At 36.1% G+C, this 25,828-nt stretch overlaps 1 protein-coding gene across 1 annotated transcript in view; it reads left to right on the top strand.

The window, feature by feature from the left end:
• Positions 1-4,069: 4,069 nt before the first annotated feature.
• The window catches only part of LOC108914888 (epithelial discoidin domain-containing receptor 1-like), a gene marked incomplete at its 3' end in the record, with an annotated part of 120,461 nt that continues 98,702 nt past the window's right edge, over positions 4,070-25,828 (top strand). Inside the window, exon 1 of the mRNA XM_018720803.1 lies at positions 4,070-4,074. Within this exon, the coding sequence (XP_018576319.1) occupies positions 4,070-4,074 (5 nt within the window). The remainder of the gene's footprint in view (positions 4,075-25,828) is intronic.

Here is a 25,828-nt window from a genome sequence, read left to right as displayed (position 1 = left end):
TCTTCGGTGGGTGTACGTTCGGCATGTTTAGTTAAATTAGTTTTCTCTGAGCGTCGCGATTTTCTATTAACCCCGTACAACACCCCCGCGCCGCCCCGCCCACCGGATGGATAATCGAGCGCGTCGGCTACATTGTTTACAGCGGCTAATGCAATTACGGGGTTATCGAAGTCTGTCCGCGATCTGTTCGCAGTTTTCGCCCAGGTGATGCGTCGCCATGGCGACCCACCCAGGCGCTGCAGCCGTGAGAGGCCTGCAATATGACGTTTTAAAATCCACTATCGGCGTCTTCCCCGCCATAAATTCCCATATAAACTTTCACGGATTTATGCGGAAACAAAATCCTGGCCGTCAGGGGCGCCGTTTAGAGCGGGGCGAGGGGACGGTTGCCCCTCTTAGAAGTTCGGTAATAGTTCACTAGAAGCACAATAGTAAATACAGGGTGATTCACAAACGGTGAGCAAAAATGAAACCTCGTATTCTTTGGTGAATTTTAAGGGGAGTATTTTCTATAAAGCTTTTATCTAGGACGCTTCTTTAAAAAGATACAGGGTGTTAAACTTAAAATATTTGAAACGAATACACTGAAGATGAATTTTTCGAGACAAAACGTCTGAATCTGGTTCTGGCTTAAGCGTACAGTATTGGGGATCATGAAGGCTTGGAAAAAATGTAATAAAATTTCTAGGGTCGTATTTAAAAAAATTAAGTTGATGATGGTCCTGGAGAGACGAAACATTACATATAAAAATTTATTGTGCCATTCTATAGAGGGCAAGAAGTGGCCATGAGAAAGTCTTCTTTTTTTTCAATATCACCTAAAACAAGGCTGAAATGAAACAAAAACGGATTTCCAAAATTTCGGTTTTTTTAAATATTCCGAAAACTAATCATGTTAGCCTTGATTTTTTAGAGGCGGCTCGTTAGGTGACACAAGACACAAGTGACGCACCGCTTCACCTAAAATTTCTATTTGGTTGTGCAATTTGAAATTATTTTAAATTTTATAAAAATTTTATAATTTAGGTACAATTCTATATTGAAAATGTATTGTGTTTGTTTAATACGCAAAAATAAACAGAACGCCTTCTAAAAAAAACTTTGCATTCGTTGAGCGCGAACATCAACCTCAGACCATACAACATAGGTAGTAGTGACGCAGATTAAAATCAGCCTGTATTCTGCTTCTCTTCGTAGCGTTGTTTACGGCGGTTGTCATGGCAACGAGGCGGCCAATACGTGATTAAACTACGGCGTGGCGGAACGAGTGACGCAGAAATTGAAGGAGCGTCGCCCATCGCCTACCTTTAAAGGTGGGTACAAACTAGAAAGCACATGCGAAGAGTCAAAGCGAGACCACAGGCATATGCGTGCGTTCTCGCTCTTCAATGATTATGGTGAAACTTTTCCTCAAACGCATGCGATGTTTCTCACTGTGCTCCATTCATTCGTCCTAAAGATGTCTTCAGATGAAGTAGTTGTTATAACGCAAGCTGCCTTTTTTGTTATAAACGAATTAATTATAAACTTAACATTTTTTGTCGTACAGTTTTCATGTCCATTCCCATTTTCTCTGCTATAGCGTCCCAGGCCTCGGATTTTTTAGTTTTTGAATAATAAGACGGGTGTTTAGGATCCCATAACAAACGGTATTCTTCATAATAATCTATTAATTGCAAACATTGCTCATTTGACCATTCCTGTGATTCAGACATACTGCACACACGCAATAACGACTCACCTCAGTCGAACGTAAATGTATACTAGTGTCCTAGTGTCGTCCACACTGAGAACGCATGCGTGAACTTGCGACGCATAATTCCCTTTGAGCGGTGCTCAAAAACCGACAGATTTCGGCTCGCTTCATTCTCGTTCGCAACCTTTCGCGAGCAGCCACGTATGCGTTGAGAAATATGCATGCGTTCTCGCTTTGACTCGCCGCATATGCTTTCTAGTTTGTACCCACCTTAACAGTTTATACGATACGCGTCGCTCAGTGAACGATTATATCGGTTCATAGTTAATATTTGTTTTGTATAATAATTGCAGAAATACTTCCTATGTATGATCCAGTGTGTATTTTATTGGAAACGCCATTTTCCAGATGGAAAATTGAAGACAAAAAGGATTTTTTAAATTGCTAGAGACCTGTGCCTTATTCTCTCGATATCTTCTTTTTAGTCAATCAAGGAATATACTTCACCTATTCTCAATGTCACGAGCTGCCACTGCCCGATAAAAATGTATTTAACAGAGTTTTCAACAAACTGTGCGATACCGTAACCGGACACGTTTTTTGGGGTGGCTCACTCAAATACTTAGTCCTTGAAAGAGATGCGTGTGCTGATACTTTAAATTCGCACCCCGTTGGAATCCGTGTTAACGGCGCCCAAGGCGGTCGCCGTCTATCCGCGTGACGTTTGTTTAGATTTATCATCCGACGAAACGCCGCATATCGGCGCTGCCGCGCTCGCGCCCGCCTCATTTTTCACCGCTGCAATTTTTATCTACTGTAGAATATTTCATTCATTAATTTTCATATGTATAACTGGCGACAGGTATTGATCATTTTAATGGGGGCTCTGCGGCGCGCACTATTTGTATTTATGGCGGCCGGGCGTCGTTTACCGCGTTCGTCCATTTATCCTTTTGGCGCATTTCCGATTTTATTAAATCGCGACGGAAAACCGAAAAGTCATAAAACCAAATAAATTAAGAGAAATATTAATAAAAACAAATATGTCATGGTGCTTTTTAAATGCTAAACTACTATTGATTTTTGTCTTTGTTCCCCTGAACACGAATCAAATTATATATATTTTTTAATCAAATAAATAGTTATAATTAGTTTTGCACTTTAATTCTTGTGTACGCCACTGAGCGGTGTAAATTTATGTGTGAGTGCACTATCAACTGGGCCAATTGTTTTTAAATCAATCTACATTGTGGACTGTGACAATGACAATAATTTAGTAACTCAGATTTGTGTAACTTAGCAAGGTGTTACTTTAAAGTCACCATATTTTATTGATATCACTGTGGTCGAAGCGCCGAACATTAAAAACAAAATATTATATCGTTTCTGAAGAAAACAAAAATTTTTACATGATTTGTTTAATATTAACTAATACTGGTACAGAGATACGTAACTAATTGTAAATATTTTTTATATCAACTGTTAGACAATGCACCGGCCCCTTTTTATCTCCCGATGCTGTCGTGGTTGGGATGGGAATCGGTCGTGGGTTTATCTTGAAATGAGGCTTCGTTTTAGGATTTATTTATTTTATGTTGCACATAAACTACAACGCTTTTAACCACTGGTACAGGGACCAAATAGACAAAACTTCTCACTAAAATATTACTAATAATACTCAACAATTTTAACACTCTAACCTATTCGCTAACAGTTTTCGCCATCTTCTTTTTTATTTCTTCTTCTTCTACGTTCACTATGTCCCTGTTATGGCATGTTACAACAACAAAACTAATTAAAAATTATTTTGTGAAAACAGTGTTCCATTTAATATTACAACGACTTGTTATTTCAAAGTCATCATATATTTTTTCTAACGTCGAACACTAAAAAACTACTGTTCTGTTGCGGTATGCCTTTGAAGGCGTGGAAGAGGTGACTGTCATCGCACCTGATTAAAACAGGAATGGCCGACAACTGCACTGTTTCCTTTGGTTACATATCCGTTTAATCTTCCACTTTATCGATTTGTAGGTTGTATATAAAGTGCCTTTATGTGGTGTAAGTGTATAAAGTTATTTATTTCAGTGTTGTGGCGATACAGTGAAATTTTGTGTTATAATTTTAAGTTTTTCTGCATTACGAAAAAGCGTGTATACGAATCAAAAAAGAGCTGGTATAGTCAGAGCCTACTTTTTGTCAGTAGCAAAGAAAATGATATCAGATAGATTACGCCAACTTACAAGTACCGGATAAGAAAATGTCAGTCAGATTGCTTCAACATTTAAGAGGCTAAGGGACCTTTGAACCAGAAAAAGATACTGGTACCAGTACTCGAAGATTTAGAACAAAATCTTAAGTATTGTTATAAAAATGAAGTGAGTAAACAGATTATTTATTTTTGTGCATTTAATTTATCGTTATTGATTACTGCTTGAGTTTGCTGCTAGGTTACATGTTAAATACTGTTTCATAGTTTCAAACATTAGTTTTTGTGGGATGGTAGAGCTTGTGGTGAATACCCACTCAACAAAAGTAACGTGCCAAACCTCATGGCGAGTGGTGTGGAAATTTGCTTTTTTTTCTTTCCTTCCTTCTCCTTAAAAAGTTACATTAACAAACATTATACAAAAATGTATCCTATTCTATTGGAATTAGTCTTGATTTAATCAACATTGCCATGAAAACAATGGCTGAAACTGCTGTCACAAGTCTGTTTACATATTAGTTTCTGTCAAACGCTATTTCTTGCATGATAAACAAACTAGTGTGGTTGTTAAAAATTAAAAAATTTTCACGAACAATGAGAAAGTTGACATGATTTTAATTTATGGTGAATGTCAAAAAAATGCCAGAAGAGCAACTTATATCATGAGAGATGTCCAGAGCTGCAAATAAAACAAAACGTCATTTTTACTCCAACAAAGTAGTTAAAAACTCTTAACAATGTGCCAAAAACCCGTCTCGTTTAATGCGTTTGCCTCAAATGTACTTTTCATGTAAAATGAATATAACTACGCGTTTCACCACTGTGTTTGCTCCTAGTTTCGAGTCCTGAGCAAACACTGAACCGTAGCAATGAAAACAGTCATTTTCCCTCTGTTTTGCACGGGCAAATCCCCGAAGAAATGCGGGTAACATTTGTCTAGGTGTCCGCTGTCGACGTAAAAACGATTGCCTAGGAGAAAGCGACCCCTCCCGGAGACGTCGGGGTGACATATCTAACTCGATTTAATACCGGGGCCCCATAAAACGTCAACGCAAACGTTTCTGCGGTGAATTAATAAAAATTTTGTTTACTTTTTCAAATTCTACCACTCGAAACTTTTTAACTTATATGGCAATGAATGTGTTGTAAACGGCTCAAAACATTTTTTTAAATCTTCTTGAAGGTTGTTTGGATATAATCAAACATTTTTGTACAGGGTCAGTCACTATAATCTGACAACTTATTGTGAGTTTATTATTGAAATTAGAAAAAAGTTTTTAATACAAAAGTTTTAGCTTTTTTTATGAATTTTTGTAATATAGTATTAAAAAAACCAATTGAATAATGGAATTCACTAAGTTAAAGAATTGTTTTTTAATGGAACACCCTATATACTAGTGCATACTTAGCTTCGTTAAATTTTTCTCTTTTCAAAAATATATAATATGTTACTGTTTGATTCAGGACTTTTCGACATATTTCAGTTTAAATCTATTTTTGAAAAAAACAGGAGGGAAATTTATGTCTGACGGATAGCAGTGGCTATGGACGAGGCACGTGGACCAAACAAATGACTTTGACAGAAGTTTATTTATCATCATTAATTTATTTCCTATAACAAACTATTTTAACAAAGAAATAATGTTATCCGTTTATTTTGTGATAATAATAAAAATCATTCTTCAAAATACACTTCTGCACGGCACTGGAAACTGGTCCACTGTAAAACCTGACCTCGCACAATGCGACCGGTATGGCGGCGTGATAAAAACGGACAAAAACTTTCGCAAGGAAAGAAATATGTAAATAGAATTTTATCGCACCTATTTTATATCGGCAAATTCAAATGCTTTTGCCTTTATTAATTATTAATAAAATTAATTTGTGTTTTTAAATAATAAAATCATTTGACTTGCCCGATGCTGCAACAGCAATTGTTCAAAATTTTATCCACTCACGTGTAAACACATTTGGGTCCGTTTTACTCACTTTCTACGAACTAACACAAATGATGTCTTGCTTCACCATAACACAAATACTTCACCATAATACAAATGTTGTCTTGCTTCACCATAAATTAAAACGATATCCATCAACTCTGAGTTGCTATACACGCAAGCCATTTTTGACACTAACTACTAAAAAACTGATGTAAATACCACAGATAACAGGTAAATACTACCGGAACGACGGATTTCAGTATTAGGAGTCACATGGCTCTCCACGCGTATTGCGAATGACGCTAGAGACTACAGTTGTCCCACTATGTAGTAGTTGAATGTACTGTAACTTCAGTATTTTTTTTCTCGGAAACTATAAGGATTTTACAAAATTTTTTTTTACAATATTGACTCCATTTCTCATGTCGCATCTATTCCCAAATTTTTTTGGATAAGTTGTGAATCGCCCTGTATAGGATGGCCCATTTAAAAAAATAATAATTTAGTGTTTCCATTATTCAATTGTTTTTTCTGATACTGTATTATAAAAACTCATAAAATTTTTGTATTAAAAACTTTTTTGTAATTTCAATAATAAACTCACAATAAATTGTCAGATTATAGTGACTAACCCTCTACAAATATATTCTTAGATTTTGAAAAGTAAAAAAATATTTTGATGCAAGGTGTGCACACCTTATAGACCTTATCGGATAAAAAACAGCCTGTGTCGAGCTGTAGGGCTGGCAACAACGTGCGGGAATCAATCGCACCCCGTCGCTTAATTCTTCGCCCAAGTAATCTCGCCATGAAGTCGTATTGGACTTTGAAGTTTTACACTTAAAGTTCGGCACAAGGGCTGACTCCGAATGTGTTTTAAATTTGTTTACCCAGACTGATGCTATTACTTTTTTCACTCCTCGCCGAATCACATTCAATTAGACAAATTACTTCCCGGAAGCGTACCTGCGAACGAAACAGAGGATTTTTTTATTCCGCGCGAAGAAATCCAAAAGTACTTTAAGTGAGTTTACCGGAAGGGTGCGAGTACGGATTGGAGGGACTAATGAGACGACGATTTAATTTATTTAACGATAAAAAGTGTAGTGTAGGTGAGATAAATCGAAAGTCTTTATTAAACATCGCGCACACTACTTTTCCTGGGCGACGACCTGATGCGGAAAGACACGTACACACTTCCCAATCTTAGAAATACAGTTTAGATTGATTTTTAGTAAGTCAACTGACAAATTATAATTCTTTCAAATAATAAAAATTACATAGGCCGACAAAATTGTAACTCAACAACACGAATAAACTTTTCCAAAGGATTTTGTTGCGCTGAATTCGAATCCAAGTTCCAAATTTCTCAGTTGGTTCTGGTTTTCGAGATATCCTAACTAAAAGTGCCAAAATCGCGATTTTTGACATATTTGAGGTTATGTTACATGGGAAGGTAAATTTTTTTGCTGAAACAATTAATGGGGTGTTAAAGTACTATACTTCTTCTTTGGACCTCGGAAAAGTACATTTTGGTATCTGGGTTAAAAGATAGGTCAAATTTTGTCAGCCTGTGTTATACAGTGTGTATCGTTTTTCAGGTTAACACCTCTGAAAATGTGAGAAGGCTGTGGACTTTACGCAAGCCAATTTTTTTTACAAATAGTACCCTGAAGGGAGGTTATATTCTACTAATCATTTTATTGATGAAACCAAAGCAAAAACGCATTTTTAAAGGGGTCGTTTTTCCAGAAAGTGGTATTAGGCATTTTTTTATTTACTAGGCAACACTTATTAAAATATCCATATACCAAATTTGAACGACAAATGTCTATTGAGTGTATTTTATGTTATGTCAAACTTCGAAACTACTACGACAACTAAAAATTATAATAAGCAGGTCAAAGATTGCCATGAAAGTGAAAACAAGTGCCAGTCGGGCAAAGAAAGAATACATACACTATAAATTTAACACTTTTAATTGCGGCCACAATAAAAATAATAATTAACCTACAAAAAATTTAGGTAATGAATTATAAAAATATTAAGTTGTTAAACAAAAAATTGCAAAACAATCTAAATTAAATTTTAGTTTTCTCGAAATATGGACTTTTACTTTTGGGGTTTTATAAAACAAAAAGTTTATAAAAACAGATCAAGGAATTTGGATAACCTAATAATTGTGTAGGACAAGCTTGTGCAGAGATTACTCTACAACATCTATGTAAATTATTTTTAAATTTAAGAAGAAGATTGGAAAAATGTGTTCGACTGGAAGGGGGTTTGGTGGAGAAAACTAAAACTTAATTTAGATTAACGTTTTGCATTTTTTTTGTTTAACAACTTAGTATTTATAATTCATTACATTTTTTATAAGTTATTATATTTATAATTAATTAATAATAATTAATATAATTAAAAGTTTTAAATTTATAGTACCTGTATTTTTTCTTTGTCCGATTGGTACTTGTTTTCACTTTCATGACAATCTTTGACCTGCTTATTATAATTTGAAGTTGTCTGATTTTTCGAAGTTTGTCACCACATAAAAAAACACTCCATAGACATTTGTCGTTGAAATTTGGTATATGGGTATTTTGGTGGGTGTTGAATAGCCTGGTCAAATTATCTTTTTGATAAAAAAATGCCTATTTCGGAGAAAGTACCCTTTTAAGAAATCGTAGTAGGCCAGGCTTTTGCCACATCAATAAAATGATTTGTACAATATAACCTCCCATCAGGGTACTATGCGGAAATTCCACAGCATTATCACATTTCCAGAGGTGTTAACCTGAAAAGCGGGACACACTGTATATAGTCTTATCCACCGTGTTATTTCTAGATTGCTGATGTAAAACTAACATATATTTTCGATCTATTTGAATAACAGTAAACGCGTTCCAAAAATTCACACATGTGCGACTTACTCGTGAATGAAAAATTTGTTTCATAGAATTATCTATTTGCTTTACTCACATTCCTAGAATGTATATCACCGTTGTAAATGAACTAGGATTTGCAAAAATGAATTAGTTTCTACTCTAAATTTTTAATTAATCCGGTTTCACGTATGTTATTTTTATTAAGGATGAAATGAGTACCGTAGAAAATTCTGCATCAAAAACATTTCAAATTTAAATTAGGCCATTAAAATTAATTAGTTTAATACATGACCTTGTTGAAAAAAATTCATCGCAAATAGTCGTAACTGATGTGAAATTTAAAGTTAACATCCCTCTCTGTCACATAGCTTCATAGCAGCTCAAACAAAATAATTTGATGGGGTTTAAATCTGGGTGGTACGGTGGAAGCCGCAAAGCATCATGTCCGTGCTCGTTTCCCAAATTTTGTTTATGTTTGTTTATTTTACAACTTATCATTCTTGAAAGTGTTTTTTCAAAGCACTTTAGTAACGTAACTCATCAATTTCTGCGTTAATTCTTTTCCTTTTAGCATCCTTAAGCATGCTACGCCTCTGAGGCTGCGTCGCCGCAGAACCGCTCGTACTAAATTTGATTTTACAAACAGGTGGTCGATAAACATTTTTTGGGGCGCAAAGAAATGGACGGGGTTCAAGCCTGCGGCAGAAAGAATTGTTCTCTCCTCTATTATGCCGCTAACGAGTGAAATATGCCGCTTGGTTTTGAAATAAAACCTCGCGTAGGTACCTCTGTAAGGGCGCGACTTGTTGATTGGTATTTCCCATGTAAATTAGATGATTTCGATGAATCGCCAGATGTGTGTACGTTTCGCGTGGTCACAAAAATTTATTGCCAATATGAATTATATTGAACAGCCGTTATTGAGAGAGAGAGAGCGTCAAAAATATATAAAATAGTTGTAAACTGTAATATACAGTAAAATAACGACATTCAATTGCAGGCCAAAATAAAATTAGAAGAGAAATATTCAGTTGCTCGCTATATGGGCTCATTCTTGTCGGGCGCTTTTCAGCCGAGGATTTCAAAGAGTTGTGGATGTCCCTCGGAAATTGCCTACGCCTGTGCCACCTTTGTGCCGCTTCTTCCCTCGGAGTCGCCATAATGAGTCGAATTCCGGAGACACTCCATATTCATTTCGATGATTTATATTTCGTTCCATCCCGACAGCCGCCGCGGTGCCCAACTTAATGCCAATCATCAGTCAAAATCGCGCCACCCGTTCCCGACGATTATTTACATATTTATGTGTAAACTTTTGATATTAAAACGTCTTTATTCGGATCGATCCCCCGACCCCCATTATAGCATTAAGCCAGGTCTCTTTATTCAGTCCGAAGGATATTAATGAGTGCGCGCCGCTGTCGCATTGTTTACCTTCTCGAATCAGAAGGGGGATTAATTATTAATTTTTCAAAATTCAAACGCATCTTTATTTAAACACCCCACCCCGTGAAAAATCATTTTTATCTTGTCACACAAGTAAATCTCGGGGAATGAATTAATATCGCTTTCAATTAATGGAGGCTTTTGGAAAGCGAGAATGCCTGCCGTAATTTATTATATTTTTATCAGCGTTGGCGGTGTTTATGATGCCGGCAGAGGTCGAAAAGTCGAAAATGATAATTCAAGGGGGTTCGAAAGGATTCGCGCACAAAGGCCTGTTTTAACAGTCCAAAGATCCAGCTAATGAAATATCGCCATTTTGACTTTGTTTGCTCGAGGCGGTAATTTATAATAAACGTGCGAATTTATAAGTTACAGTTTATCACGGGATTTTCGACCGGCACCTATACCAATTTTAATGCTTGTCGATGACAAAAACAAATGCGTTTGCTGGAATAACGTCCGCGATGCTTATTTCGTTAAATGAACGTTACCCCGAGGGAAATAAATATTTAATTTCAAATATTTGTAAACATTAAGTTATACTAAGTCTGTTCAGAAAATAACCGAACTTTATTATTGATTTTATACAGGTGTCCCAAAATGACAAACAAATTTCATATTTTTTTTCCGGTTGAAATTTTAGTCTAGTCATTTTCGGGAAAAAAATATTATTAGAAGTTTCTCTGCGGAATATTATTCGGAAATGTGTTATAAACAAAATATTAAAGAATCAACTCGAGACTAGTTGGGAATCTTTATTTAAAAAATGGTCGAAGTTATGGAAAAGTGGTTTTTTGACTCGCGTAACAAAATGTTATTCATAGCGAAAAAAGGTTTATACAAAAACGGTAGGTATTAAATAAACCTGTAAAATGAGACAAGTCCGAATAAATTCTTATAATTTGTTTATGCGCGAGGGCTCGAAAATGGTCGAAAATGGCAATTGCTCATAATTAATGCAATTTTCTTCGGTTGACGTAAATCCGAACAGCTTCAGCAGCATTATATTGTGCAAGTTCGTACATTAGATGAATATCCATGGTATTGAATCAACAAATGGTGTCAAAGTGCTTTATGATTGCTAATTATACATACTTGTTGACAGTCATCTCAATTTCCAAGATTTTTGCAAAAATGTTAATATCGCATTTTTGATACAATACATGTATGTTGTTAATGAAATTCGATTTTCTCAAAAACGGTACTATGAAAGAGAAATGACAAATTTGGCAACGCTCTCAAAAATGTGTAAATTTAAATAGATAATTTTGTCTGCTCCTGTATAATACATGTATATTGAATATCAATTTATACTTGGAAATGAACATTACTATGAGTTACTTTGATTGCCCAAACATTGTTGTCATGGTAACGACTTATAAGTTATAATTGGAATTTGTTTTCACTTCTTTCTTTGAAGGCGAATAACTCCACAACGAAGCCCCATAGGAAAAAAATTTTTATGAAGTACTACAACTATTTTGAGCTCCCCTGTATACCCCTTCATTTTTGACATGACCTTTCCGGACACCCTGTACAATGTCTACATAAAAATTCCAGTAGATATAAAATATACGTAGTATTTTGTCACAAAGGTAATATTAAAAAAATAAATTAAATTGGAATACAATCTGAGGTATAAATAATTCTTTTACATAATTACAAATACCTTGCCTCCATTCAAAAATTTAGAGACTTTGAAAAAGTTTGCGTCTGAGGTAGCTCCGCCCACAAATGCGTACTGGACACTGCAAGGGAAACGTTCCCATCCCAAGTCACCTGAATGCGATCATTACAATTGTGACGGTTTTTTAATAAAAATTCTCAGGTGAATTTTAAAGAGGGACTACTAAAGAAATAGTAGAATTTAGTTCTAATGCCACAAAAGAACTGAATTCTCTCGGGACTATCTGTGCCTGTCTCCATATAGAATATGCGCGGCATCTGTAAGTCCTTCCCCGTCCCCAAGCCATCCTTCTTGATCTAGGGAAGTCGGGAGTAATAAATTCGGTGGAGTTCAACGAGTTCAGCGACTCACCTGAGGCGGCGCACGTCGTGGGATGTCGCTGGCGACTCCCCGGGACTGTTCCGTGGAACGTAAGTTCTCTCCCGGCTGCAGATTAAAGTAGTAATAGATAAAAAGAACCTCCGTCACTCCCCGGGGATGAATTTCCATTCAAGCCGAAGCAAAGAACTGCAGCGAAGAAACGGTGGTTAATATTCATAATCCGCGAGTATGAAAGAATCTACATCGGTAGTTTCCCGCTTTTCACGTCCCTAACTTTTTCTCTTATGTTTTTATAATGTGGACTGAAAAGTTGTAACATTATCTCGGTCTGCTTTACAAATCAGTGTTTATTTTCTTGAACTAGACGCCGGGAGATTTTTATATAACACCGAAACTATACTTGTTACTAAAGCAATATACAGAGTGTCCGCATGTTCAGTATATAGTACAATTGGTATACTGCCGTTAGATACGTATCGAATAAATTGATCGATGCGAAGCTTCAGATAAGAAACAGGCATGTAATTGTATAATGACATGGAATTTGTAAAATAAAAGTGGTTTTTCAAGGCCTTCTTGACGCTGTTACATAGCTTCTTTTTCGGACTTTAGAAAATAACCTGATTTTTCTGGAAAACTGTTAGAGATAAGTATGGACAACCTTATATCAGTCAAAAGGGCATTCAATTTCAATTCAAGATAGAGTAATTTATGCCAAAACGAACTGTGAAAACTACAGGTTTCTATTTCTTACGGTTTAGATACTATCTAGCCTCATTTAGAGAGCTGAAATTGTGATTTTTTTCAAAAACAACTGATTATCTCGAAATTCAAAAACACAATAATATACAGGGTGTTCCATTTAAAATAACAAAGTTATATAGCGCCCATGTGCTAAAAATATTTTCTTTAAAAAACATTTTTTTATAAATTTTAGAGTTACAGAAAAATCCCTCTTACGTAAAACACCCTGTATAAGCATTTTACAATAAAGTTAACGTCGCTTCTTTCTGAATTATCCCAATCCTCCCGGTTCTTTGCTAATTTTCGAGTGAGGATGACAAAGCGCAGCGAATTATTTAGACTTCATAATTCTCCCGTAATTGTTGCACCCTTAAGCTGAGTAATTCCTATGCAATTAAAACTAGAAGAGGCGAGATAATGACGACACTGAGTAATCGCGATTGGGCGGCGCAGACTGCGAGTAACTTCGCTTCGATTCGGCGTAAGTTTCGAGGACGTAATGAACTTTATTCTGGTTCGAGAGACTTGGAACTTGAGTGGTGTTAATTCCAACGCAATTCTTATTTAACGCTTTAAGTACGTTTCATATTTAGGCCCTTGAGGTGCGACACTAAAAGATATTTCCCTGTCACAAAATTGCACTCCGACGCCACTGGTATAGTGTGTACTTAATGTTTATATTAACAGCTTGAAAATTTTTAATTTGTAAGTACGAGCAGAACTACACTAGTCGAAAAAATTAAGGGATAAAGAAATTCTAAATTTTTATTTATTTTACATGTTTCGATATTTATCATTTTTCGATGAATAAAAAAAAATGGATTTTTGCGAAGGAAATAGTTTCAGTTTAAAAAAATTATCTTTTAATTGATGCGTTTATTGCAGTGCCAACATTTTTCGCCAAATTGTAGCCTTCCTTTGGAAAGTCACCTAAAAATTTAGGATTTTTTTTATCCATTAATTAATTTTTGTAACTAATTTAGTGCATAATTAGCTTCAGCATTAAACTTTTTTGTTTTTTATAATAATTATAAAGGCAAATGGCAATACCCAACAAATTACCCGCAGGCAAGCAACGCATACAGAAAAAACGAATCCAATATGCTCGGTCGATTAAACAAATCCCAAAATTACAGATACCTGTAACGATTTATAATAATCCGGGCGTAATTGAAATTCCTGCTACTGAAAGGTCGATTAAGAAACTATATGGGGGATAAATTACAAAAAACGAACCAATCAGATCAAATACATAGGAAAATCATTTATCAACCATCCCGCTATTAATATTATTTTAAACGATTTGTGACGGGAAGGAAGATTAAAAGAGGCTATTTCGGGGCTGGAACAATTCATCAAACTATCCCGATATACGTTTCCTTTTCTTGTGCCAAGCCGAAAAACTAGTTTATATGAGATCTCCTGACAAATTGTTTGACCTATTCGCCGGAATGTCATATAAGAAATCAATCTGAATAATCGGGGATCTGTACGGAAGCCGACAAATTCGGAGGAAAGCCCTTTGTGCGGGTATACGAAATTGCTTCCGCGGATGCCAGTTTGCAGTTCAAAAATAAAAACCTTTAGAAGACTGTTGGGCAAATCATACATGGAGTATATTGAAATAAAGTCCCTACTTAGATCAAAATATTAACAATAAAAAAAGCAGAATATCTGGAATTATATTATTCAAAATATGTATTATAAATAACTGACAAACTTCAAGTTTCTTGATGGTATAATATAGAATGTGTATGGAGTATCTTTGAGTGGGGGTCGTATTTATATGGAGGCCACCTTTGACCTTTAGAAACATGTATTTGTTTTCTCAAATCCATCATTTTTTACATCTTTTTTTTTTAGTAAAAGACTAACCTATACAAATGGTTAATTTAAAATACTAAAAACTACCTTAATAAAACTTGATCCAAAATTCCAGATAAAATATAATAAAACTCACATTATTGACAACTCTTACTGTTTAGGTATATTTGAAGCCAAATCAATCATTCCATTATTATCATAATTCTATTTATTACATTACTTAAATCAGATATTATTTTCTGTATTTACCCTCTTCACTTGCTAGAAACTAATTCACCTGTGTTGCTTGCCTCAGGAATTTTAATTTCTAACATCTAATAGTTCCTCATTGGATTTAACTTCAACTTATGGAATACGTCGCCAGAAACTTTTTTGTTGTTGATTTCTTAAAGGATTTACACTTCCAAACTAAGGATGTTAATGAATAAAGTTCATTAATGTTTATAATTAAATGGAAATAATTTTGAATATTTATAGACATGAATGAAGTTCCATCTGGTTTAATAAGTGTTCGAAATTGTTTTGCTTAATACTTAATAAGGGCCTGTTTCAATCTTGTTTTAGATTACTTCGTATTATTCAGCGTTTCTCTGATGGTATACTAAGAAAAATGATTACGTATTTCAAACATTGATTAACAAAAACAAATAATTCTGATAACAGGTTGTAGTGTAGCCAACAAAATTTTTCACGTCAGAAGACAATTATTAGGTGAAACATACCGTTCGGGAATTGAAAAAATGAATGCCGTCCATTTTATTAATGACGTAATAATCCGCGCCAGACAAAAACAATCATACTCCAGTAATAAAACGGGCAAATTAATTCGAACTGTCTTGCGGAATTTTTCCGAAATAAATAAAAGTCCGTCGCATGCAGCAAGATAAACGAGGAATGCGATCCGTTGCATTTATCATCTTTATAAACGTTATTTGGAAATACCGTAGCAGCTGCAGGGCTCTGGGATCCCCTTTTTTCCTATCGACAGTCGACTATAAGTTTTGTTTCAATGCTCTCCGGTGAATAATTGTTCCTTTGCCGTTTCATGTGATTTGGAAGTACCTAATATACCGGTCTGGCCAGGTAATTCTTTCGCATAGACCAAGTAAATTACACGCATCTCCCCTATCAACTTCGGGTGGAAGGGGTCGGACATGACATGTATCATCGAGGCTCCGACTCGGACTCTCGTAATTGGTTGGCTGTGGGAGCGCACGTACCCCGTTGCATTTTTTGTGAACTGACCAAATACCTAAAGCGTTTTGCTGTTTGTTTAGTTTTATTTGTATTATTATTCCACTCAAACCTTTGGTAAGAAGTAGACGGAATATTACAAAATAAAAATGGTGTACAGTGTCGAACAAAAAATTAATATTATTAAAAGGTATTGTCGTGCAGAAAGTGCAGAGGAAGTCGTTGGTCGATTTATATTTTCATACCCCGACGAACCAGTCCCCACTGAACTAGAACTGTTTTGAATATTTTTCATAAGTTTGAGGAGTGTGGATGTTAATCGGTGTACGAAATGTAGCAGGAACCTTGTCAAATTCCTGAAGCAAGGAGAGAAAAAGAGGTCTGTGCTTTTGTGGAAGTAAGTGAGCAGTGTTCTTCCTCCCAAATTTCCGAAGAACTTGACATTCCGAGTCGTACAGTTCATCGCATCTTAAAAAAGAAAAGCCTATAAAATGCAAATTTCTCAAGAAATTATTCCTGGTGATCAAATAAGGCATATTGAAGCTTTGACGAATTACGGCTCAAAATTAGAAATATTTTAGGATCAGCTACTCCTGAATTTTTGTCAAATGTTCGTCAAGAATTTTAGGACAGATTAGGGTATTGGGAAGCTCAAGCAGATGGCTTATTTGAACACCTTATTAATTAATATTAATTTTATTTTAGAATACCGTTTTCGTTTTTACTAAAGGTTATAAATAATTTGTAATAGAGTTGGAATGCTTTAGTATGGTCTCAAAACCTCTTATCATTCTTGTAAAAAAAATTTCGTACAAATAGGGTAATTACTGTACGTATGGCAACACTGCTGTCAATTCCAGGCCATGGCTTATACTCTTTATGCCATCGCAATAAATCAAAAACGTAATTATTGTCCAGTATTCTACCTTCCGTATGTACGTATCTTAGACGTACGTTGTTCCCAAATTCCTAATGCAAGACAGAGACAATAAACCAATAGACAATAAGAACCTCAGGATTTGCGCACTTCTTATGGCGTTTTTTATTCCCTTATATCGATGCCATAAAGTTATACAAATGATGTGGGGGCGGAATCAGAATTATTAGGGGAGATTGGCGAAATATTTATATAATTTATTAACTTTGTATCGGAAATAAAATATGACCAGACCAGACCTGTATTTCATTACAAGTCGTAATTGTAGTAGCAGCAGATGGTTTTTTAAAAACGTATATAAGCCAAATAATTAACAAAATATAAATTTTCATGTTCAGTAAGGTAAAATAGCTTGAAAGTATCGAAAGGCAACGAATATTCTTGACCTTGGCTCGCGTAATCATACGGATCAGGAACTATGTTCTAGTTAAGGAACTTCAAGGTCGACGTTCGAACACAGGCCATAATGGGTCCGCAAAGATCCATAAACGATCTTCAAATTACATTTAGACTTTTTCGAAAGAGGATTGAAATTTGAAATCGCTCGGGACTTGGCATACGACACTGTCGCATTTTATATTTTCAACAAAAATTAATTAAACCAATGCGGAACTGATTACAGACGCAAAAAACAATACTGGCAGGCATGATGCATGGCCTCCGAACCCGCGTAGCTCGCAAACAGCGGTGTTAAAAGCCCCGCATCGGGGCGAAATCAAAACAACATAAAACACAAGCTGTTATACCGAAAACACTAATATATCGCGCATTAACATTAATATATATGTGAGACGCATACTTGACCGTTGCTGGTTGTAATCCGCTATAATAAATCTCATTAGCCCGCCATAACAGGTCGGCCATAAATATAAAATTTGAATAATAATTTAGGCGAGGCCATAAATTGCCCGGGGTGCGTGTACGTCGCTTCCCTTCGACCTTCGGGGCCCTTCACGGCAATCGCGGAACGTTGCCCACTAAGAGAGAGGAAATTATTTCGAAAGTAAATAAATAATGAGGGTTCGTCGAGGTTCGCACATAATTCTCTGGACTTTGACGTTAGGAGTTTTTGGGGGATATGAGGTAGTTGTACCTGACCAAGGAAAAACCTTCTCGTAGCTGAAGGGAGTTTATACAGGGTGTCTCATAATTAGCTGCCAACCCTGAACAGGCCGATTCTATGATCAAAACTAAGTAAAAAAGTTCATATGAACATGGGTCCGGAAATGCTTCCTAAAGGCACAGGGACCCATTGAAAAGGGAGGAATGGAAATCATTTTTTTGCAATATCTCTCAATCGCGTTGTGATAAATGAATGAAATTTGGTATACACAGCTAAATTTTGATGAGCAATTTGATGGACTAATCCATTTATTTCCACAAGGTCCATTGGGGTGGGTACGGGGGGGCCCTTGGTACTTTGCGTGTGTAACTTTTTCATCTTTGACTTTTTAACAAATTGGACAGCAAATTCCGTTTTCCCGAACTGTTTTACGTTAAAAAGGTACTCTTGTTTCAAATCGTTATCTTTAACGGTTTCTGAGAAAATCGCTCTTGAATTAATCCCACTTTGGTCAATTTCATAGTAATTTAAACAAAATTATCAAGGTATTCTTATGTCAAAGTATTGTCAACCCGATTGCCAATTTAATAGTTCTAAGCGAAAAAAATGGAAGAGTTTACGGGACAAGAGTTAGTTGATATGATATTTATTTATGGCTTTTGCGATGGTAATGCTGCAGCGGCAGAACGCGAGTACGGGAGAAGGTTTCCAAACCGAAGGCTGCCATCAAGGAGGACATTCCCTACGGTATTCCGCAACTTAGCTGCAACCGCCACTTTTCGAAAGGCACCGGGTCAAGGACGTCCCAGGATTAATAGGGAAGCGGAGGTCCTTGACGCTATTGAACAAGATCCTACGACTAGCATACGGAACATTTCAAGGCAAATAAATGTTCCTCGGCCAACGGTACTACATATCTTAAAGATTTCCTTAACAGAATTGATTAGATGTGCTACTAACATTTCAGGTTGGAAGAATATTAAAGCGACAAGGTCTACATGCCTATCACTATCGACGTGTACATGGCTTGATACCAGAAGATTTTGCGCCACGTATGCAATTTTGTCGCTGGATTTTGTCGCTGGACAACGAGCAAGCTTCCAAAATTTTGTGGTGTGACGAAGCTACTTTTACCCGAAATGGAAAATTAAATTTTCATAATTCTCATTATTGGGAAGAAGAGAACCCACATGTTGTTCGGAGAACAAACTTCCAGCAACGGTTTTCCATAAATTTATGGGCGGGAATAATTCACGACACTCTGATTGGACCTATTGAAATTCCACAACGTCTCAATTCAAATCTTTATTTAAACTTACTTCAAGAAAATCTTCCCCAAATTCTCGATGATCTGCCTCTAAATTTACGACGTAACATGTTTTTTCAACACGATGGAGCCCCGGCACATAGTGGTCGCAATGTTCTAAATTTCCTAAACGAAAATTTCGCTGGACGGTGGATAGGGAGGCACGGACCGGTAGCTTGGCCGCCGCGTTCTCCCGACCTAACCCCGCTGGACTTCTTTTTCTGGGGATATCTAAATCAAAAAGTTTACGCCACCGAAGTCGATACCCGTGAGGAATTGCTGCAGCGTATCAATGATGCAGCCAATGAAATTCGTCAAAACCGTTTTAGCATCTTAATAGCTTCGAGAAGTGTTACACGTAGGGCAAGACTTTGTATCAGAGAAGGTGGAGGGTTTTTTGAACAGTTTTTAAAATAGCTTGTTGTCTGTTATCAAAATTAAGTTTCCATCTTATGATCCCTTCGAAAAGTGACGGTTGCAGCTAAATTGCGGAATACAGTGAGGAATGTCCTCCTTGATGTCAGCCTTCTGTTTGGAAACCTTCTGCCGTACTCGCGTTCTGCCGCGCAGCATTACCATCGCAAAAGCCATAAACAAATCATCATATCATAATTGTTCTACATCAATAATGTGTATTACTGATTACGTATTAAATTATTATTATTATTTTTTGTTTAAATTACTATGAAATTGACCAAAGTGGGATTAATTCAAGAGCGATTTTCTCAGAAACCGTTAAAGATAACGATTTGAAACAAGAGTACCTTTTTAACGTAAAACAGTTCGGGAAAACGGAATTTGCTGTCCAATTTGTTAAAAAGTCAAAGATGAAAAAGTTACACACGCAAAGTACCAAGGGCCCCCCCGTACCCACCCCAATGGACCTTGTGGAAATAAATGGATTAGTCCATCAAATTGCTCATCAAAATTTAGCTGTGTATACCAAATTTCATTCATTTATCACAACGCGATTGAGAGATATTGGCAAAAAAATGATTTCCATTCCTCCCTCTTCAGTGGGTCCCTGTGCTCTTAGGAAGCATTTCCGGACCCACGTTCATATGAACTTTTTACTTAGTTTTGATCATAGAATCGGCCTGTTCAGGGTTGGCAGCTAATTATGAGACACCCTGTATATGCAGTGTAAAAATATTTTAAGGGCAGAGAAACTATTGATTTTATATTTTTATCATTAAGGGTGGTTTTTAAGGGTTGAAACTTTATAAAAGTAACGTAAATTATGACCCACAGTATAAAACAATATTTATTCTATATATTAAGATATAATTTTAGTCTATTATAACACCTATTTTTGTATTTATTCAGTTTTTTAGCATAAGAGGTGGTTTTCATCCCCTAAAAATTAGAAGCACGTATCAAACATAAATATAACTTTTCATCTGCATAAGCTTTATTCCAAATTTCATAAAAATCTTATCTCTCCGAAAGTATTCGGAGATTTTACCCTATTTTTCTCTTCGTTCCCTGGACTATTCGTTATTTGTTTCAGTAAACATTATAATTTGTTTCATTAAACAAAATAATTTCAAACATATTCTGTAAAACCCACCTTTATAGCACCTCCAGGAATAAATTCCACCCCCGCGTTCATCGTCTCAGTCCCAAATTGGAACTCGTCAAAAGGGGATGAACCGTTATCCGCACTAATAATTTCATCCCGTCTCTTTAAAAAGCTGAGCCTAATGCACATTTAAATAACCAAAGCCCTTGCGCTTAATCTTCCTCTGCCGGCATTATAGCTCCATTTGTCTTTTCTTATAAATAAACCGCTTATTCAACCGAAGGTGTCCATTTATTTCAGTTTCCAGGTCCCGGAGGAATAAACTATAGCCGCTCTCCCCGTTACAGAGCAAAAATAATCCTTGTTGTCATAACAACACCCCGCGTTCAAGCCTCGGGACTAACATCGAGGCCGCTTGCCTAGTCCGGGGTCACAGCCAAGACGAGTACGGATGGTGGTCCTCAGATGAGTGATTCACCTGTTTTCTCAAAATTACTAATTGGTAAACTAAGGCACCTGTACGGAGGAGACTGCTATTATATTCCCTAATGCGTAGTATAATTTTAACATGACTGTACAGTTTTAAGACGAGTATGTCAGATGAAGTTATATTCTGAAACGTAATAACGCAGTAATAGGAGCTGTGGTCGTCGAGGTGTCAAAAGCGTGACTCAAAAATTAGACTGGATCCGTATGGATATTCAGCAATTGGTTCGAATCTCGCTGAAGCAGATCTGTACCATAGATCCATCAAAAGGTTGTGGGCTGATCCAAAGGACTGCAGGCATACCTGAGAGGCATTTAAAAAAAAAAAGAAGAAAGCAGTCATAAACTCGTAAAGTAGTAGAGAGAGAATCTTTGAGAGATATCATGTTTTGGACGCAGAAGATTATCTACCGCATGTCCTGGAATGTGTTAATGCCCTGTCTTTGTTGGGTCGTGTGAACCCGACCTGGATTTCTGGACGCAGTAACGTTACTGACAACGAAAGGTCAAGGTTCAAATAGTCTATTCATGGGACCTGAACCCATTGTTCGGGCTTCAGCAATGTTAAAAGGATTCATTCACGTCTGGATCAAAGAAAGAAGATTCCATTCATATCCTATGTCACTATGTCTGCTTATTGCTAAAAAGACACTAATACCTGGACCTGACACCTGACACCTTTTGATCTTCCAGCAGAGCTAGGGCTTTCCTTCGCATCAAGCACTGGCCTGTTTTAGTATTACTGCTGACAACGCCAATACTTCTCTGTTGCAATTTTATTCTCAGGCGAAGTTATTAATGAAAAATAAGCTGTGCGCACTACTAGTTTTAAATATCGGTTCTATATTAACGCCTAAGCTCATTGTGAACAGTTTTAATAGGGACTTTTGTCTTTGTCGTTTTTTGAAAGATTCTATATAAATGAGGGAATGTTGCATTTTCACGATAAGAATGCACCCCATTACTCTTTGTTGTAAAAATATTTAATTTCTAAATTTCTTTAGACCACTGTAGTCTGATCTTCATGTTGTACAGTGGTAGTACTTTCAATTTTGATGGAATATACTATATTGATCTCAACAAAACATTCTATTAAGATACAATAATTTTCAACTCGGTAGGTGTTCTTAGATATTGCCAGGTTTAAGTGATGGTGATCCCATACATAAAAAGAGGAATAAACATGGATGCTATGAAATAATTTCATTTCCTTTCTGTATTCTGACCGTAAAATTTTACTCGTTTATTCGCTGACACTAATTTAATGAGAACCATCCGAAAGTGTGTCTTAAAGTAAGAAGATATATATCATATTAGTTCATTAAAACCAAGCCCGGAATTTACCTCCAAGCTCATTTGATGTCATTCATAATAAGCGTCAGACTTACTGTAACAATGCAGGTCTTACTATTTCGCTCCCTTCGAGCAATATCATAATGAGAAAATCTTACAGAGCCCAGTACGGAAGAAAAGTTTTTATGGTGGTACTGTGACGGCAGTCGTGTACATTTCAAAATTAATAGCTTCCTCTAAGGAGGAGGTTTTTATTTTGATGCTAATAAATGTAATTTTGGGTTATTCAAGTCGTATTTGGTTGACGTTTAATTTGGACCAACTATGTACTGAAGTAAATTTTTATAACAATTGGTTGACTTTTACCTAGAGTTAAAGTGTCCTTGTAAATAATCCTGTTGGCTACTTCAATTTTGTTACATAAACTGTCAGCAACATAACTTTCTGCTAATACATCAACTCCTCTATTAGCCAATAACGTTGCCGATGTTTTTCGGACTAAATGGCCTGTATATGTTTCAGGATGTTCTAGTTTCAAAAATTGTGCAATCTTATTAGGAATCATAGAAAGGGTATTCTGGGTTGGTTGTAACATATACCTGTTTGATAGCGCATAAAAAAGCGCGAAATTTCAGTTTTAATTTCCAATCTAATCTTGATATAAGCATGATTTACCTCAGTTATGGTGTAAATAACTATTTACTATGTGGTTTTTATTTGTTGCTATCCACATGTTCTTATTTATTTTTGATTTCAGTGTAATTCTGCCACTTGCTCATATCTAAAAATATTTTCATGCTTATGACATTTTCAAGTTCAATATAACTCTATTAAGTATACATAAAAAAATTTCTTGCAACTCCCAAAAGTATTTTGGAATTCGTTAGGCATAAATTTACAAAAGTAAAATTTTGATTTGAATATTACATCGTATTTGATTGAGCGCCATAAAAACAACATCTCCCAAGAAATAAGGTCAAAGTGGAAGGTATTATAATCACCTTATTGCATTTTCCTTTATTACATTTTTCTAATTTAATAGCGAGAAGTTTTAACTTCCGCTAAACTGTTTTTCCTGTTCATTTAACTTTTAAGTGGAGGCGCCGTTTACTTTGCAACATCATGTGGATATTGTGAGGCAAAATGGAGTTTGCATATGGCATCCGTTTTACGCTCGCTATGGAGGTTGATGACGATCGTGTCTGCAGAGTACATATACGAGACTCATATTTTCGGAGTATAACGAGGAAAATTTTGAGAACAAAAAGGAAAGACAAGGGAGTGTTGCTTAAATTTTAAGGAAAAGATTTATGTTAATGGGGCATTCGGTTTTAATTTCTACTACGGTCGTTAGAAATAAAGTAGAAAATGAAGTATAAAATATTTTTCAACCTAAATACCTTATTTCATTGATAATACAGTGCAATTCACAACTTATCCAAAAAAAAAATGGGGAATAGATGCGGCATGAGAAATGGAGTCAATAACGTAAAAAATGTTTGTAAAATCCTGATAATTTCCGAGAAAAAAATTATTGAAGTTGTAGTACTATCAAGCTTTACATCGCTGGACAACTGTAGTCTCTAGCGTCATTCACAATACGCGTGGAGAGCCACGTGTCCTCAGCGACTCCGAATACTGAAATCCGATTTTACAATCGTCGTTGCGATAGTGTTTACAATAGTTTTTTAGAATTTATGGTGAAGCAAGACAAAATTTGTGTTAGTTCGTAGAAACTGAGTAAAACGAACCCAAATGTGTTTACACGTCTGTGGACAAAATTTTGAACAGTTGTTGCAACATCAGGTATGCCAAATTATTTTATTATTTAAAACCACAAATTAATTTTATTAATTAATAATAACAATAGCGGCAAACGCAGTTGAATTTGCTGATATAAAATAGGTGCTATAAAGTTCTATTTATTTCTTTCCTTACAAAATTCTTTCAAAAGTTTTTGTCCGTTTTCATCACACTTTGTTGTGCCAGTCGCATTGTGCGAGGTCAGGTTTTACAGTAGACCAGTTTCCAGTGTCGTGCAGAAGTGTATTTTTAAATCATTTTCTAACTGCCCTTTTTGATTTTTTCTTTACAAAATTGTATTTGTAAGAGTCCCCTTTACACCCAGAATTTTTTTTATGCGGTATTTTTTATTCGACGAGTGTCATTTCCTGACTTACCTTCTTTATAATACCTTAAAATTACAAAAGCCATATTATGTGGATGGTTGGTAGTCTTAATACTGAATAAAGGTTAAAATTGTTTGTTAAAACCGTTTTTGGGCAAACTACACTAATGAGTATGAATAAATAGGAACTATTCTGAGTGTTCCTTTACGTTTCGTCCACTCATGTGAAGAATGAACGTCTGTCTCAGTTGGGGATATCTTGAGGAAGTCAATGCAGTTTAAGACACTCCATTTTAAATTACTTTCAAATTGACACTCATGAGTGTAGTTAAACACGAACCCCGTGAGTGTCGCGTGAGTGTTATACGAGTGTCCTTGACATTTGGTACGACAACACGGTTTCTGGACGAGACACTGGCCTACACGCGCCGCTTCCGTGGCCGTCGCCCGTTCGATAACCCTCCCGTTCTCCCTCGGGAAGCTGGAATTAAGGTGGACGGATGGTCAGCTAATTGGAGTCATTTGTTTTACTACCGCAGACGTTCCAGATAGCATCATATCTGCGAGTTTTTTCTTATTACGGCCCTCATGTTCGTGAAGCCCGCCAGTCCGTACGCGAAGCAAATGAGGCTTCCAAGTAATTTAATGATATTGCGAATTTCTACAAGTGGTCCTCGGCCGATCTCGTTGCCCGAGTGGATCGTAATTGATGTGTATCTGCGAAAGTAGACCTGCACGGTGGTTGTTAGGTAATTATATCAGGAACGTTATTCAATTAGTTTAGGTAATTCGTTGGAATAAAACGAATAAATCTCTTTACTTTTATCTCATCAATGATCAACATGTGTTCCTTCCAAATTCTGATATTCGAGGGTATGTAATACATGGTGAAATTAAACAAGTGTGAAAAAATTAAGGAAGTGATTCCCCGTGAATCTTTAGGGAGATGTGGAGCATGCAACCGAGTAGTGGTTTCCTGCACTATCAGTTACAATATACATTATTTGCATATAAGTAGGTTCCCTTCTGTGTTTCACATACAATATTGAATTCACTCGTCTCTTATTCAATACGTTTACTACATTTCGATCAGTTTTTTTTTTTTTTCGTTTGGAGGTGCACTGTATGAGACGTCGGAAGAAAATGTCCC

This window comes from Anoplophora glabripennis, unplaced genomic scaffold (assembly GCF_000390285.2).
Source record: "Anoplophora glabripennis isolate ALB-LARVAE unplaced genomic scaffold, Agla_2.0 scaffold594, whole genome shotgun sequence".
Classification (NCBI taxonomy): Eukaryota; Metazoa; Arthropoda; class Insecta; order Coleoptera; family Cerambycidae; genus Anoplophora; species Anoplophora glabripennis.
The sequence above is the reverse complement of the archived record's forward strand: the minus strand, read 5'-3'. Positions and strand labels throughout refer to the sequence as shown.